The sequence below is a fragment of the Suncus etruscus genome, chromosome 13 (assembly GCF_024139225.1).
Source record: "Suncus etruscus isolate mSunEtr1 chromosome 13, mSunEtr1.pri.cur, whole genome shotgun sequence".
In the NCBI taxonomy this organism is placed as follows: Eukaryota; Metazoa; Chordata; class Mammalia; order Eulipotyphla; family Soricidae; genus Suncus; species Suncus etruscus.
The window spans coordinates 73254006-73268248 of record NC_064860.1 but is presented as its reverse complement, the minus strand read 5'-3'; the positions used below and the strand labels follow the sequence as shown (position 1 = coordinate 73268248).

Sequence of the window (14243 nt, the reverse complement as noted above, 5' to 3'; positions counted from 1 at the left end):
CTTGTAAAGTTCTGTCAGTGCCTTGTATATTTTGGAGATTAGCCCCTTATCTGATGGGTATTGGGTGAATAGTTTCTCCCACTCAGTGGGTGGCTCTTGTATCCTGGGCACTATTTCCTTTGAGGTGCAGAAACTTCTCAGCTTAATATATTCCCATCTGTTAATCTCTGCTTTCACTTGCTTGGAGAGTGCAGTTTCCTCCTTGAAGATGCCTGTAATGTCCTGGAGTGTCTTGCCTATGTGCTGTTCTATATATCTTATGGTTTTGGGGCTGATATCGAGGTCTTTAATCCATTTGGATTTTACCTTCGTGCATGATGATAGCTGGGGGTCTACGTTCAATTTTTTGCAGGCGGCTATCCAATTGTGCCAACACCACTTGTTGAAGAGGCTTTCCCTGCTCCATTTAGGGTTTCCTGCTCCTTTATCGAAAATTAGGTGGTTGTATGTCTGGGGAACATTTTCTGAGTATTCAAGTCTATTCCACTGGTCTGAGGGCCTGTCTTTATTCCAATACCATGCTGTTTTGATAACTATTGCTTTGTAGTACAGTTTAAAGTTGGGGAAAGTAATTCCTCCCATATTCTTTTTCCCAATGATTGTTTTAGCTATTCGAGGGTGTTTATTGTTCCAAATGAATTTCAAAAGTGCCTGATCCACTTCTTTGAAGAATGTCATGGGTATCTTTAGAGGGATAGCATTAAATCTGTATAATGCCTTGGGGAGTATTGCCATTTTGATGATGTTAATCCTGCCAATCCACGAGCAGGGTATGCGTTTCCATTTCCGCGTGTCCTCTCTTATTTCTTGGAGCAGAGTTTTATAGTTTTCTTTGTATAGGTCCTTCACATTTTTAGTCAAGTTGATTCCAAGATATTTGAGTTTGTGTGGCACTATTGTGAATGGGATTGTTTTCTTAATGTCTATTTCTTCCTTATTGCTATTGGTGTATAGAAAGGCCATTGATTTTTGTGTGTTAATTTTGTAGCCTGCCACCTTGCTATATGAGTCTATTGTTTCTAGAAGCTTTTTGGTGGAGTCTTTAGGGTTTTCTAAGTAGAGTATCATGTCATCTGCAAACAGTGAGAGCTTGACTTCTTCCTTTCCTATCTGAATTCACTTGATATCTTTTTCTTGCCTAATCGCTATAGCAAGTACTTCCAGTGCTATGTTGAATAGGAGTGGTGAGAGAGGACAGCCTTGTCTTGTACCAGAATTTAGAGGGAAGGCTTTTAGTTTTTCTCCGTTGAGGATAATATTTGCCATTGGCTTGTGGTAGATGGCTTCAACTAGATTGAGAAAGGTTCCTTCCATTCCCATCTTGCTGAGAGTTTTGATCAAGAATGGGTGTTGGACCTTATCAAATGCTTTCTCTGCATCTATTGATATGATCATGTGGTTTTTATTTTTCTTGTTATTGATGTTGTGTATGATGTTGATGGATTTACGGATGTTAAACCAGCCTTGCATTCCTGGGATGAAACCTACTTGATCGTAGTGGATGATCTTCTTAATGAGGCATTGAATCCTATTTGCCAGGATTTTGTTGAAGATCTTTGCATCGGCATTCATCAGCGATATTGGTCTGTAATTTTCTTTTTTTGTAGCATCTCTGTCTGGTTTAGGTATCAAGGTGATGTTGGCTTCATAAAAGCTATTTGGAAGTGTTTCCGTTTGTTCAATTTCATGAAAGAGTCTTGCCAGGATTGGTAGTAGTTCCTCTTGGAAAGTTTGAAAGAATTCATTAGTGAATCCATCTGGGCCTGGGCTTTTGTTTTTCGGCAGACCTTTGATTACCGTTTTGATTTCATCAATGGTGATGGGGGTGTTAAGATATGCTACATCCTCTTCCTTCAACCGTGGAAGATTATAAGAGTCCAAGAATTTATCCATTTCTTCCAGGTTCTCATTTTTAGTGGCGTAGAGTTTCTCAAAGTAGTTTCTGATTACCCTTTGAATCTCTGTCATATCAGTAGTGATCTCTCCTTTTTCATTCCTAATACGAGTTATCAAGTTTCTCTCTCTCTCTTTCTTTGTTAGGTTTGCCAGTGGTCTATCAATCTTGTTTATTTTTTCAAAGAACCAACTTCTGCTTTCGTTGATCTTTCGGATTGTTTTTTGGGTTTCCACTTCATTGATTTCTGCTCTCAGCTTTGTTATTTCCTTCTGTCTTCCTATTTTTGGGTCCTTTTGTTGAGCACTTTCTAGTTCTATTAGCTGTGTCATTAAGCTACTCAGGTAAGCTCCTTCTTCCTTCCTGATGTGTGCTTGCAAAGCTATAAATTTTCCTCTCAGTACTGCTTTTGCTGTGTCCCATAAGTTCTGATAGTTTGTGTCTTTATTTTCATTTGTTTCCAGGAACCTTTTGATTTCCTCCTTGATTTCATCTCGGACCCACTGGTTATTGAGTATGAGGCTGTTTAACTTCCAGGTGTTAATGTTTTTCTTCTGAGTCCCTTTGGAATTCACAAATAATTTCAGAGCCTTGTGGTCAGCAAAGGTAGTCTGCAAAATTTCTATCCTCTTGATATTATGGAGATATGTTTTATGTGCCAGCATGTAGTCTATCCTGGAGAATGTCCCATGTACATTGGAGAAGAATGTGTATCCAGGTTTCTGGGGGTGGAGTGTCCTATATATATTCTCTAGGCCTCTTTCTTCCATTTCTCTCCTCAGGTCTAGTATATTCTTGTTGGGTTTCAGTCTGGTTGACCTATCCAGTGTTGACAAAGCCGTGTTAAGGTCCCCCACAATTATTGTGTTGTTATTGATATTATTTTTCAGATTTGTCAACAGTTGTATTAAATATTTTGCTGGCCCCTCATTATGCATATATTTTTAGGAGAGTGAATTCTTCCTGCTCTATATACCCCTTGATTAATATAAAATGTCCATCTTTGTCCGTTACAACCTTCCTGAGTATAAAGTTTGCATTATCTGATATTAGTATGGCCACTCCAGCTTTTTTATGGGTGTTGTTTGCTTGGATGATTTTTCTCCAGCCTTTTATTTTGAGTCTATGTTTGTTCTGACTATTCAGGTGTGTTTCTTGTAGGCAGCAGAAGGTTGGATTGAGTTTTTTGATCCATTTAGCCACTCTGTGTCTCTTGACTGGTGCATTTAGACCATTGACGTTGAGAGAAAGAATTGTCCTGGGATTTAATGCCATCTTTATATCGAAATTTGGTGTCTTTTGGTTAGTCTTGTCTTAAATTAGGTCTTTCAGTTTTTCTTTTAAGACTGGTTTTGTGTCTGTAAAGTTTCTGAGCTGCTTTTTGTCAGTGAAACCATGTATTCTTCCGTCAAACCGGAAAGTGAGTTTTGCTGGGTATAGTATTCTGGGTGAAGCATTCATTTCATTCAGTCTTGTCACAATATCCCACCACTGCTTTCTGGCATTGAGTGTTTCTGGTGACAGGTCTGCTGTAAATCTCAAGGATGCTTGCTTGAATGTAATTTCCCCTTTTGATCTTGCTGTTTTCAGAATTCTGTCTCTATCTGTGGGATTTGTCATTGTGACTAGGATGTGTCTTGGGGTGGTTTTTCTGGGGTCTCTTTTGGTTAGTACTCTTCGAGCATGCAGGATTTGATCACCTATATTCTTTAGCTCTGGAAGTTTCTCTTTAATGATGTTCTTGACCATTGATTCTTCCTGGGAATTTTCTTCCTGGGTCTCTGGGACGCCAATGATTCTTAAGTTGTTTCTGTTGATCTTATCATAGACTTCTATTTTCATCTGTTCCCATTCTTTGACTAATTTTTCCGTTGTCTGCTCATTTGCTTTAAGTTTTTTGTCCAATCTCTCCTGCTGTATGGAATTGTTATGTATCTCATCTTCCACAGCACCAAGTCTATTCTCAGCTTCTGATACCCTGTCCCAGAGCTTATCCATTTTGTCATTCACTTCGTTTACTGACTTTTTCAGTCCTGTTAGTTGACATGTTATTTCAGTTTGGAGTTTTGTCATTTCTGCCTTCATATTTTCTTGGTTCTTATTAGTGTTCTGTTCAACTCGATCCATGGTTTCTTGGAGACTGTTGAGCACCTTCCATATTGCTAGTCTAAAGTCCTTATCTGAGAGGTTGATTAGTTGTTCAGTCATTATCTGGTCCTCAGAATTGTCATCTTCATTCTCTATGTCTGATGCTGGCCTGCGTTGTTTCCCCATTGTCACACTTGTATTGTGGGTTTTTCTACGTGTTGTGGTGGTATTCATTGTCTATATGATGTAGGCAGCACACTCCTCTGGCTCCTCCCTTTCTGGATGGGCTGGCTTGCCTCTAAGGGAGGGGAGTCCTCCGTGGATGAAGCCTCACACTGGGTCAAATCTTAGGCCCGAGCATGCAACAGAGAAGACAGTCCAGAGAGAAATGCTTGCTTCTCTGATATAGCACAGTTCTTATTGTGATTTTTTCTTATTGTTGCAATGGTGTTCTTTTCTTAGAAGGAGCGCACGGCCGCGTAGCGAAGCGGAGCGGCCGTGCTCTGATGGAGCCTCTTTTGCTCCAATCCCAAGAGTTTCACACAAGAGGACAGTAGACAGATATTTACAGTTCACACTCACAGTTGGGCCCCTCTGCGCAGGCTTAGATTCGTGTCTTTTCCCCGCCTGATGTCCCAAGCAGGGAATCCAGCTTCTGCAGCAGTCTGCCGGCCGGTTTTTATGTTCTGAATCCCGCCCTGGAAATGGCCTCCGGGATAGGGAGAGCAGATTTCTGGAGCCTCTTTTGCTCCACTCCCAAGAGTTTCACACAAGAGGACAGTAGACAGATATTTACAGTTCACACTCACAGTTGGGCCCCTCTGCGCAGGCTTAGATTCGTGTCTTTTCCCCGCCTGATGTCCCAAGCAGGGAATCCAGCTTCTGCAGCAGTCTGCCGGCCGGTTTTTATGTTCTGAATCCCGCCCTGGAAATGGCCTCCGGGATAGGGAGAGCAGATTTCTGGAGCCTCTTTTGCTCCACTCCCAAGAGTTTCACACAAGAGGACAGTAGACAGATATTTACAGTTCACACTCACAGTTGGGCCCCTCTGCGCAGGCTTAGATTCGTGTCTTTTCCCCGCCTGATGTCCCAAGCAGGGAATCCAGCTTCTGCAGCAGTCTGCCGGCCGGTTTTTATGTTCTGAATCCCGCCCTGGAAATGGCCTCCGGGATAGGGAGAGCAGATTTCTGGAGCCTCTTTTGCTCCACTCCCAAGAGTTTCACACAAGAGGACAGTAGACAGATATTTACAGTTCACACTCACAGTTGGGCCCCTCTGCGCAGGCTTAGATTCGTGTCTTTTCCCCGCCTGATGTCCCAAGCAGGGAATCCAGCTTCTGCAGCAGTCTGCCGGCCGGTTTTTATGTTCTGAATCCCGCCCTGGAAATGGCCTCCGGGATAGGGAGAGCAGATTTCTGGAGCCTCTTTTGCTCCACTCCCAAGAGTTTCACACAAGAGGACAGTAGACAGATATTTACAGTTCACACTCACAGTTGGGCCCCTCTGCGCAGGCTTAGATTCGTGTCTTTTCCCCGCCTGATGTCCCAAGCAGGGAATCTAGCTTCTGCAGCAGTCTGCCGGCCGGTTTTTATGTTCTGAATCCCGCCCTGGAAAATCGTTTTTTCTTTCTTTGTTTCTTTGTTTCTTTGTTTCTTTGTTTCTTTGTTTCTTTCTTTGTTTCTTTGTTTCTTTGTTTCTTTCTTTGTTTCTTTGTTTCTTTGTTTCTTTGTTTCTTTGTTTCTTTGTTTCTTTGTTTCTTTCTTTCTTTCTTTCTTTCTTCTTTCTTTCTTTCTTCTTTCTTTCTTTTCTTTCTTTCTTTCTTTCTTTCTTTCTTTCTTTCTTTCTTTCTTTCTTTCTTTCTTTCTTTCTTTCTTTCTTTCTTTCTTTCTTTCTTTCTTTCTTTCTTTCTTTCTTTCTTTCTTTCTTTCTTTCTTTCTTTCTTTCTTTCTTCTCTTTCTTTTTTCTTTCCTCTCTCTCTCTCTTTTGTTTTTTTGGGGGGACACCTGGTGATGCTCAGAGTTTCTCCTGGCTATGCACTCAGAAATTATTCCTGGCTCTGGGGTTCATATACGACGCCGGGGATCAAACCCATGTCTGTTCTGGGTCAGCCGCATGCAAGGCAAACACCCAACTGCTGTTCTATTGCTCCAGCCCCAGTAACATGTTTTCTGATGCATTTGGTTTATAAGATGTCAAATTTCTACAATACAAGTATGATCTCTAAGGCTAGAAAATACTCAGGCTGGGGCCGGCGAGGTGGCACTAGAGGTAAGGTGTCTGCCTTGCAAGCGCTAGCCAAGGAAGGACCGAGGTTCGATCCCCTGGCGTCCCATATGATCCACCCAAGCCAGGGGCAATTTCTGAGCACTTAGCCAAGAGTAACCCCTGAGCATCAAACAGGTGTGGCCCAAAAAACCAAAAAAAAAAAAAAAAATCCTCAGGCTTAGCAAAACATCCAGAAATTTTACCTGACTTTTGGAATCTCATTAATTCAACTTTAGAATTCTATAGAATGGAATTTTTGACTTAATATTTACTTATTTTTCATTTTAAACCTTTAAAGGAGGTCCCTGCATTTCTCAGGATTGAAATTCTCATTCAGGGCATTTTTTTTAATGTTTGAAATTGGGCTTCAATTTTCTGATGTACAATGAGATTAGTTTTAGTTGCATCTACTTGAATATGAGTGATTTGATGGACAATTTCCCCTTGAAAAACAGAATCTGATACATTTTCTATCAGTCCAATTTGTTCTAAACATTAGTTTACTCTTCTTTCCATCCTTGTTAAAGTCTCCTTTAAGATTTACAGATTTCAGGTTCTTATTAATGGCCTCCAGCTCTTTTTTTTTTTTTTTTTCTACTAAAGTGTTCTCAAGTCTGGCTTCCATTAAAGTTAATTCAATCCTGAAAATTCCTCTTTATAAAACTAAGCATCCCAAAGATTTGTTCTCTTTCTTTCAGAAGGGCAAGAACTTCAGTGGTCTGTTATTTGTTTTTAACAGCATAAAGTAGGGTTCTGATGGCTAAAAGAAATACGAAAATGTCTCCTACAGCAACCTGCAATAATTTTCTGTTTGAAGTTCTTTATCAGAATTGCCACCACCTGTCACAGCCTTTACAGGGTAAGCATGACAAAGTAAATCAGCAGATCGAGCATGTCTTCAGCGTTCATGTATATGGCCATAATGTTGTAAAGTGAGAGGATTCCAAAGACATGCTTCACAGAATCACACCGTGCATAGAAACCTAGGTACACTATACTGTTGGTGGGAAAGAAGGAACAAATACAGAAGCGAATATTCCAATCTTCTTAAACCTGACATGTCCAGGGCAAACATAGACTGTGCTTCAAGAGACAAGTGTTGGGGACCTGCATCTCTTCACAGTACAATCTTACCCAGTGTCCAGTTCCCTGGAATTCATGATTCATTTTCCCTATAAACTTTTACAGGACACTAATTGGAATGTTCCTTTATTTGTTAAAAGTTTTATTTTATTGAAAACATTGTGGTTTACAAAGTCTTTCATACTTGAATTTCAGACATACAATGAATCAGGACCAAATCTACCACAGTGTCCACCGCCCTCCACCACTGTTCCCCAAGTGTATTCCATACAACTCCTCTACCCCCAATTATTCTACTTTGTCCCATTCTTACACAACCTCTGGTAACCACAAACCAGTTTTCAGTATTGGCGACATCTCTGTAAGCTAGATTTTTCTTTATACTCTTCTGATTTCTGTTGTATTTTTTATTTGGGTTGAGGTTTAATTGATAGAGTTTGACTATATTGTATTGATTTTTATTTTTTCTAATTTACTTGACTTTGAAGCTTGTCATGCATTTATTTGTTCATTGATTTTGTTTGTTTGGGGTTAAAATCACATAGTGATACTCTCAGCCTTGGAACTCACACCAGGAAGTGCACAAAGGAGCATGCGACTAGCTAGTTTATTCAAATACATTTATAAAAGAAATTGTCCTTATTGTTGCCATTAAACTATATACATACAAATGGTAATCAGAGATTACTTTGAGAGTTTTTATACTACAAAATAAGAAGATCTGAAAGAAATGGATAAATTTTTGGATTTTTATAATCTCTCAAGTTTGAACCACGATGATCAGGAATACCTAAATAGGCCTATCATGATAGAGGAAATTGAAGTGGTAATTAAAAGGCTTCCAAAATACCCTAATGGGTTAACTAGTGAGTTCTTTCAGACCTTTTAGGAAGACTTACTGCCAATTCTTCTCAAGCTCTTTCAGGAAATTAAAGAAACAGAACCACTCGCAAACAGTTTCTATAAAGCTAATATATCTCTGATATCTAAAGCAGACAGACACTACAAAAATGATATATTCTTAATGAACACAAATGCAAAGATCATCAACAAAATACTAGCAAACAGCATCAAAAGCTCATTAAGAAATGTATACATCATAATAAGTAGAATTCATTCCAGTGATGCCAGGAAACAATATATGCAAGCCAATCAATATAATACACTAAATAAATAAAAGAAAAACTTCATATTATTATATCATCATATCTAGAGAAAGCACTCAATGAGATTCAGCAGCCATTCATGATTAAAACCTCTTAATAAGATGGGAATTGAAGGAACCTTTCTCCACATAGTCAAAGCCATTTATCACAAACTCATGGCAAGCATTATACTCAATGGGAATACCTTTCTTCTAATATGGCGCAACATAAATTCCTTCCTCTCAGCACTTCTATTTAATATAGTCCTCAGAGTACTTGCCAGACCAATTAGGCAAGAAAATATATCAAGGAAATTCAGACAGGAAATGAAGAAATCAAGCCCTCAGTTTGTGGATAACATGATACTATATTTAGAAAAACCTAAAGAATCTATAAAATAGCTACTAAAAACACTAAATGTATATAGTAAAGTGGCTGTCCATAAAATTACTACATATAAATCTATGGCTTTTCTATATACAAATAATGGAGAAGAAAAAGATATTAAAAAACCCTATTCACAATTGTGCCTCAGAAAATAGAGTACCTTGGAGTCAACTTAACTAAAAAGACCTATACAAAGAAAACTACAAAGCACAGGGTGGCCAGAGTGGTAGCACAAGCCTTAAGGTTTTTGCCTTGTGCGTTCTATCCCAGGACAGACCGCTATTGGAGCACCCTCCTATATTGTCCCCCAAGCCAGGAGCAATTTCTGAGTACACAGCCAGGAGTAACCCCTGAGCATCACCAAGTGTGGCCCAATACAAAAAAACAAAACAAAACAAAAAAAAACCCACAAGTAAATGAAAATACATATACTGCTCATGGATTGTCAGGATTAACATTAATATTACAATACTTCCCAAAGAACCATATAGATTCAATGTAATCCCTCCAAGGATACCCATGACATTTTTCAAAAAAATAGATCAAATGATATTAAAATTTATATGGAATAATAAACCTCTGTGACTAGCTAAATTAATCCTTAGGGAAAATATGGAGGCTCCACATTCCCCAACTTTAAATAGTATTATAAAGCAGTAGTCATTAAAACAGCATGGTACTGGAATAAAGACAGACCTCCAGGTCACTGGGATATAGTTGAACATTAAGAAACTGATCCTCAAGTATATGATCTATAAATCTTTGATAAAGGTGCAAGAAATATGACGTGAAGTAAGGAAAGCCTCTTCAAAAAGTGTTGTTGGAAAAGCAAGTCAATTATTTGCAAAAAGTGACCTCAGATCTCTCTTTAACACCATGCACAAAGATCAAAATAAAATGGATTAAAGACTTGATATCAAACTTGAAACTATTAGTTGCATAGAGGAAAGTGTAAACATAACACTTCATGATATTTAAGGTAAAGGCATCAGCAAAGAAAAAACACTACTGGCCACAAAATTGGAAGCAAATATAAACAAATAGGACTACATTAATTTGAGAAGATTCTGCCCCTCAAAGGAAACAGTGACTAGTATACAAAGACTGCCCACGGAAAGGGAGAGACTATTCACCCAATAGCCATCTGATAAGAGGATAATATCCAAGATACACAAACTTATGGTAGAACTCAGCAAGAAAAATAATTCTACCCCATCCAAAAATGGGGAGAATAAATGAAAAGACATTTCTTTGAATAAGAAATACAGATGAGGGGCCGGAGAGATAGCATGGAGGTAAGGCCTTCCATGCAGGAGGTCAGTGGTTCGAATCCTGGCATCTCATATGGTCCCCTGAGCCTGCCAGGAGCGATTTCTGAGTGTAGAGCCAGGAGTAACTCCTGAGCGCTACCGGTGTGACCCCCCCCCAAAAAAAAGAAATACAGATGCCTAAAGGCACATATAAAATGCTCCATTTCACTAATAATCAGGGAGATAAAAGTGAATACAAAATGTGATATCACCTCACACAACAGAGACTGATACACATCACAAAAAACAGTGCTGGTGAGGTTGTGGGAGAAACAGGCACTCATTCACTACTGGTGGGGATACTGACATGTCCAGCTTTTTGGGAAAAAATATGGATATTCCTCAAACATCTAGAAATTAAGCTTCCATATGATCCAGAAATATATCACTCAGTGAAATACAATAGGAACCCACCCCCAAACACCATGTTGAAAAGCTCTCTGCATTCCTAAGTTTGTCACAACACTATTTACAACAGCCAGAATCTGGAAACAACCTATGTGCTATAGAACAGATGAGTGGATAAAAAAACCTATGGTACATCTACATACTGAAATACTATGCAGCTATAAGAAAATGAAGAAATAAAATTTTCTATACATAGATGTACATGGAGAGTCTTACACATGTGAACTGAGTCTGGAGATAGAATAATCTCAATCATTTGTGAGATATAAGAAAGAACAAGCATATAATACTGTAATAATATTTAGAGACAACAGAGATGTGTGCAAGGAGAACTATTCCATGGTAGAAAGCTTGCCATGTGAAGTTAGTGTAAACAAGAGACCACTGTAACATAATAGTTGGAACTGATCAATCTAAATAAGAACTGAGTAATCTACAGAGATACAACAATATACACAGTACCCTTCACTAACAATAGTGTCTAAAAGTGAGTGTGTGAGAGAAGTAAAATGCTTGCCTCAGCAGCAGGCAAGGTGTGTGGTGGGAGGGAAACTGAGAAATTGGTGATATGAAATATTCATGGGTGAAGGTTAATATATATATATGTATATATTTAAGGTCAGAATATATTATAAAACTAAAACTCTATCATGAAGAACTTTGTAATCAAAATGTTAAATAAAAGAAAAAATATAATAAATAAACAAATAAACACACATACAGTAAAAAATAACCCTGCTTTTATATGTGGGGCTTATTTTTGAGTCTCTATTTTGTTCCATTGATGATTGTACCTAAGTAGAACGCAGTACTATACTCTTTTTATTATCCAGTTTGTTATACTATTTTAAACAATAGAAAACTATTCTGCCAGTTGTTATTTGTGGCACTTTCAACATTTCTACAGTCAGGAAAAATTAAATGCTTTGGCTGTTCAATATCAATTTAATTTCATAATCAATGGATATATTTAGTTATAAGTCTACTTGATTACTACATCCTACATGTAGTTTAAAATTGTTTAATTCCAGTTTTATAAATTTATTTTTCAGTTTGGATGTTAACTGAGTGTTATAAAATCCAAAAATGTCCCAACAGCTAGTGTTGTGCTGAAGCCAGATTCCACTAGCTGGTTAGAGCTAAATTATAATTTTTTGCCCTTGTATTAGCAATGTCTCACTGCTGGTTTGAAATATGGCACAGTTCACATTTATACCAAAATTTTTATACTTGAGAAATATACAAAAGTAGATATGAAGTATGTCTACCCTTTGACATTCTTGTCTTTCAAAGAGTTGGTTGTTTTAACTTACCTATGTCTACTTATTATCAATCATCTTCAGTCATACATTTTGTCATTAGTAGGATTTGGGAAAATCAAATGCTCTATCATATGTGGGATTTAGGAAAATCCTTAAAGTCAAATGCTCTCTCATATGTGGGATTTAGGAAAATCCTTAAAGTCAGTTTTCTCCCCTTTACAGTAAAAGTGAATTAGAAATGCCATTGCCACCAGAGGTCACTCTTAACCTCTTGAATCAAAAGTCCCCAACACAAACAAATCCCTAGGAACATGAACTCAGAAAAAAATTTTCTGGTTCAATAAGTAGATACCCTAAAATTCACATCCTATTTTTAAATGTATCTCTGTCAAACTTTCATGAAAGATAAAATGAAGCACAAGTATTATGGTATTATTATTTAGTATCATTTTATTTATTTATTGCCAATCACAGAAACTTCACAGGCTCATGAGTGATATCAGAGTAAATAAAACTTCGAAATAAAGTAAACTCTACTATACTAAGATTAAAATTAATATACTCAGCTTTATTGAAATAGTTTTATAGTCTACATATTTAAGAAGAATAATTCAGTAAAGGTGAAAACCCATAAAGACCAGTTGACCATTGTATTGATCATAGTATTTTGGAGAAATTATAGAATTTTGCTTAAATTTTGGAGCAACCTTAAATTTGACCAAATATAGAACTTTGTTAAAGCCATCCAAATCCATGGGGACTGAATGATAGTACAGTGGGTAGAGTGCCTGCATTGCACTAACCAGGGTCGGATCTCTGCAATCCCATATGGTACTGGAGCGATACCAGAAGTAATCCCTGAGCACTGCCAGGTATGGCCTCCAAACAAAAATTAAAAACAAGCCAAAATAAGCAAGCTCCATTCTATCTAAATTTTTTGAAATATTATTGTTCACTAGAACTAGATATGTTTACTGTAAACAGTCTATTACTTATAGAAAATGAAAAAAACTATTGTTCTCTAATGTCTGAGTTCAACACATGTATCTAACAAGAGATCCAAGTATTATATCAACATCAACATAAAATGAGTCATTTGCAACTTTTTATTTAATTTCTTGGCTGATCTATGGCCTAGATATAAAATTAATGTGAACAGGAACCTAAGGACCATACTCTTGTGGGGGAAGATAGATACAAGTAAATGGGCTTATTTAAAACAGTCCCAAGAATAATGGGGAATAAGAAAGAAAAACATTGGAGATATAAGAATAGAATGTTTTATATTTATTCATTTATTTATCAATCTATCTGGGTTTATGGGAGTGCAGGAGATCAAACCAGGTTGGCTACATGCAAGGCAAAGAACCTACTTGTACTATTTCTCGGAACCAAAGATTTTTTTTTAAGAGAAATAAATAAAATTGATTTTGTCTTGATATATTTTCCTTAAAATCCTCTTTTACAAATAAGCTTTTTTCCTCTTTCCACAGTGTGTTGTTTGTTACTCATTTTTTTTCTATTGCACATCAATAGGTATAATGCATACATTGAGGTGCATAAGTGAAAGCAAAAATAAGGACATGTAACTTGATTAAATTATCTCTTTAAATCACTTATTTAGTTTTAGAATCAGATAATAAGATCTTAAAATTATTTTTAACATATTTTAACATGACTATATAAATGACTCAATATCTAAAATCATCAATGTCAATAGCAAATTGCAGGTAAAATGAAGGTACTTCATACACCATATGTTGGTTATCTAGGTTAAGTGAAATGCTCATAGGTGCTGAACATCATGACACCATGTCATAAAAGAAAATATGCTGAGTCTTCATTATTCAGTTATTAATTAATAACATTCTATTCCCTATGTTTGTTGTGATAAGAACTGTGTTAGATTATGAGGGCAAGAAAACAATCGAGTTAGTTTGTCTAATACAGAGGTTCCCAAACTTATTTGAATTACAAGTTGATTTTCTTTTCCTAATTTTCTTTTCTACTCGGTGTCTTGGAAATGTGCCTTCTTTAAGGGAACAAACAGAAAGAATCTCACACAAGGAGTAAAGACTCATGCTGTTCATCCCAATATCCCAGAATCCCTTAGGAGACTTTTTTACTCACATTTGGGAAAACAACTATCTAATATATTCCACATGTATAAATAATTTATTATTTATTTCTATCTATATAATCACAAGCTGATTGCTGTGTATGAGAAACAGTGATCATAATGATCCTGTTCATGAGGAATCTGAGACTCTGACAAAAAATGATGTTCTTTGACAGCAGTTCTGCACAGTCCGATCCTATTCTCCTAACAATTAGTACCCAAGGGTCTGTCTCCTTTAGTTCAATAAAGAGCAGTGAGTTCAGTCTGGGTGACTGTTGATGAC

General features: G+C 37.3%; 1 protein-coding gene across 1 annotated transcript in view; it reads left to right on the top strand.

The window, feature by feature from the left end:
• Nucleotides 1-7023: 7023 nt before the first annotated feature.
• Nucleotides 7024-14243, top strand: part of VGLL3 (vestigial like family member 3) — a 135676-nt gene continuing 128456 nt past the window's right edge. The window contains exon 1 of the mRNA XM_049785586.1: nucleotides 7024-7173. Coding sequence (XP_049641543.1) covers nucleotides 7024-7173 — 150 coding nt within the window. The remainder of the gene's footprint in view (nucleotides 7174-14243) is intronic.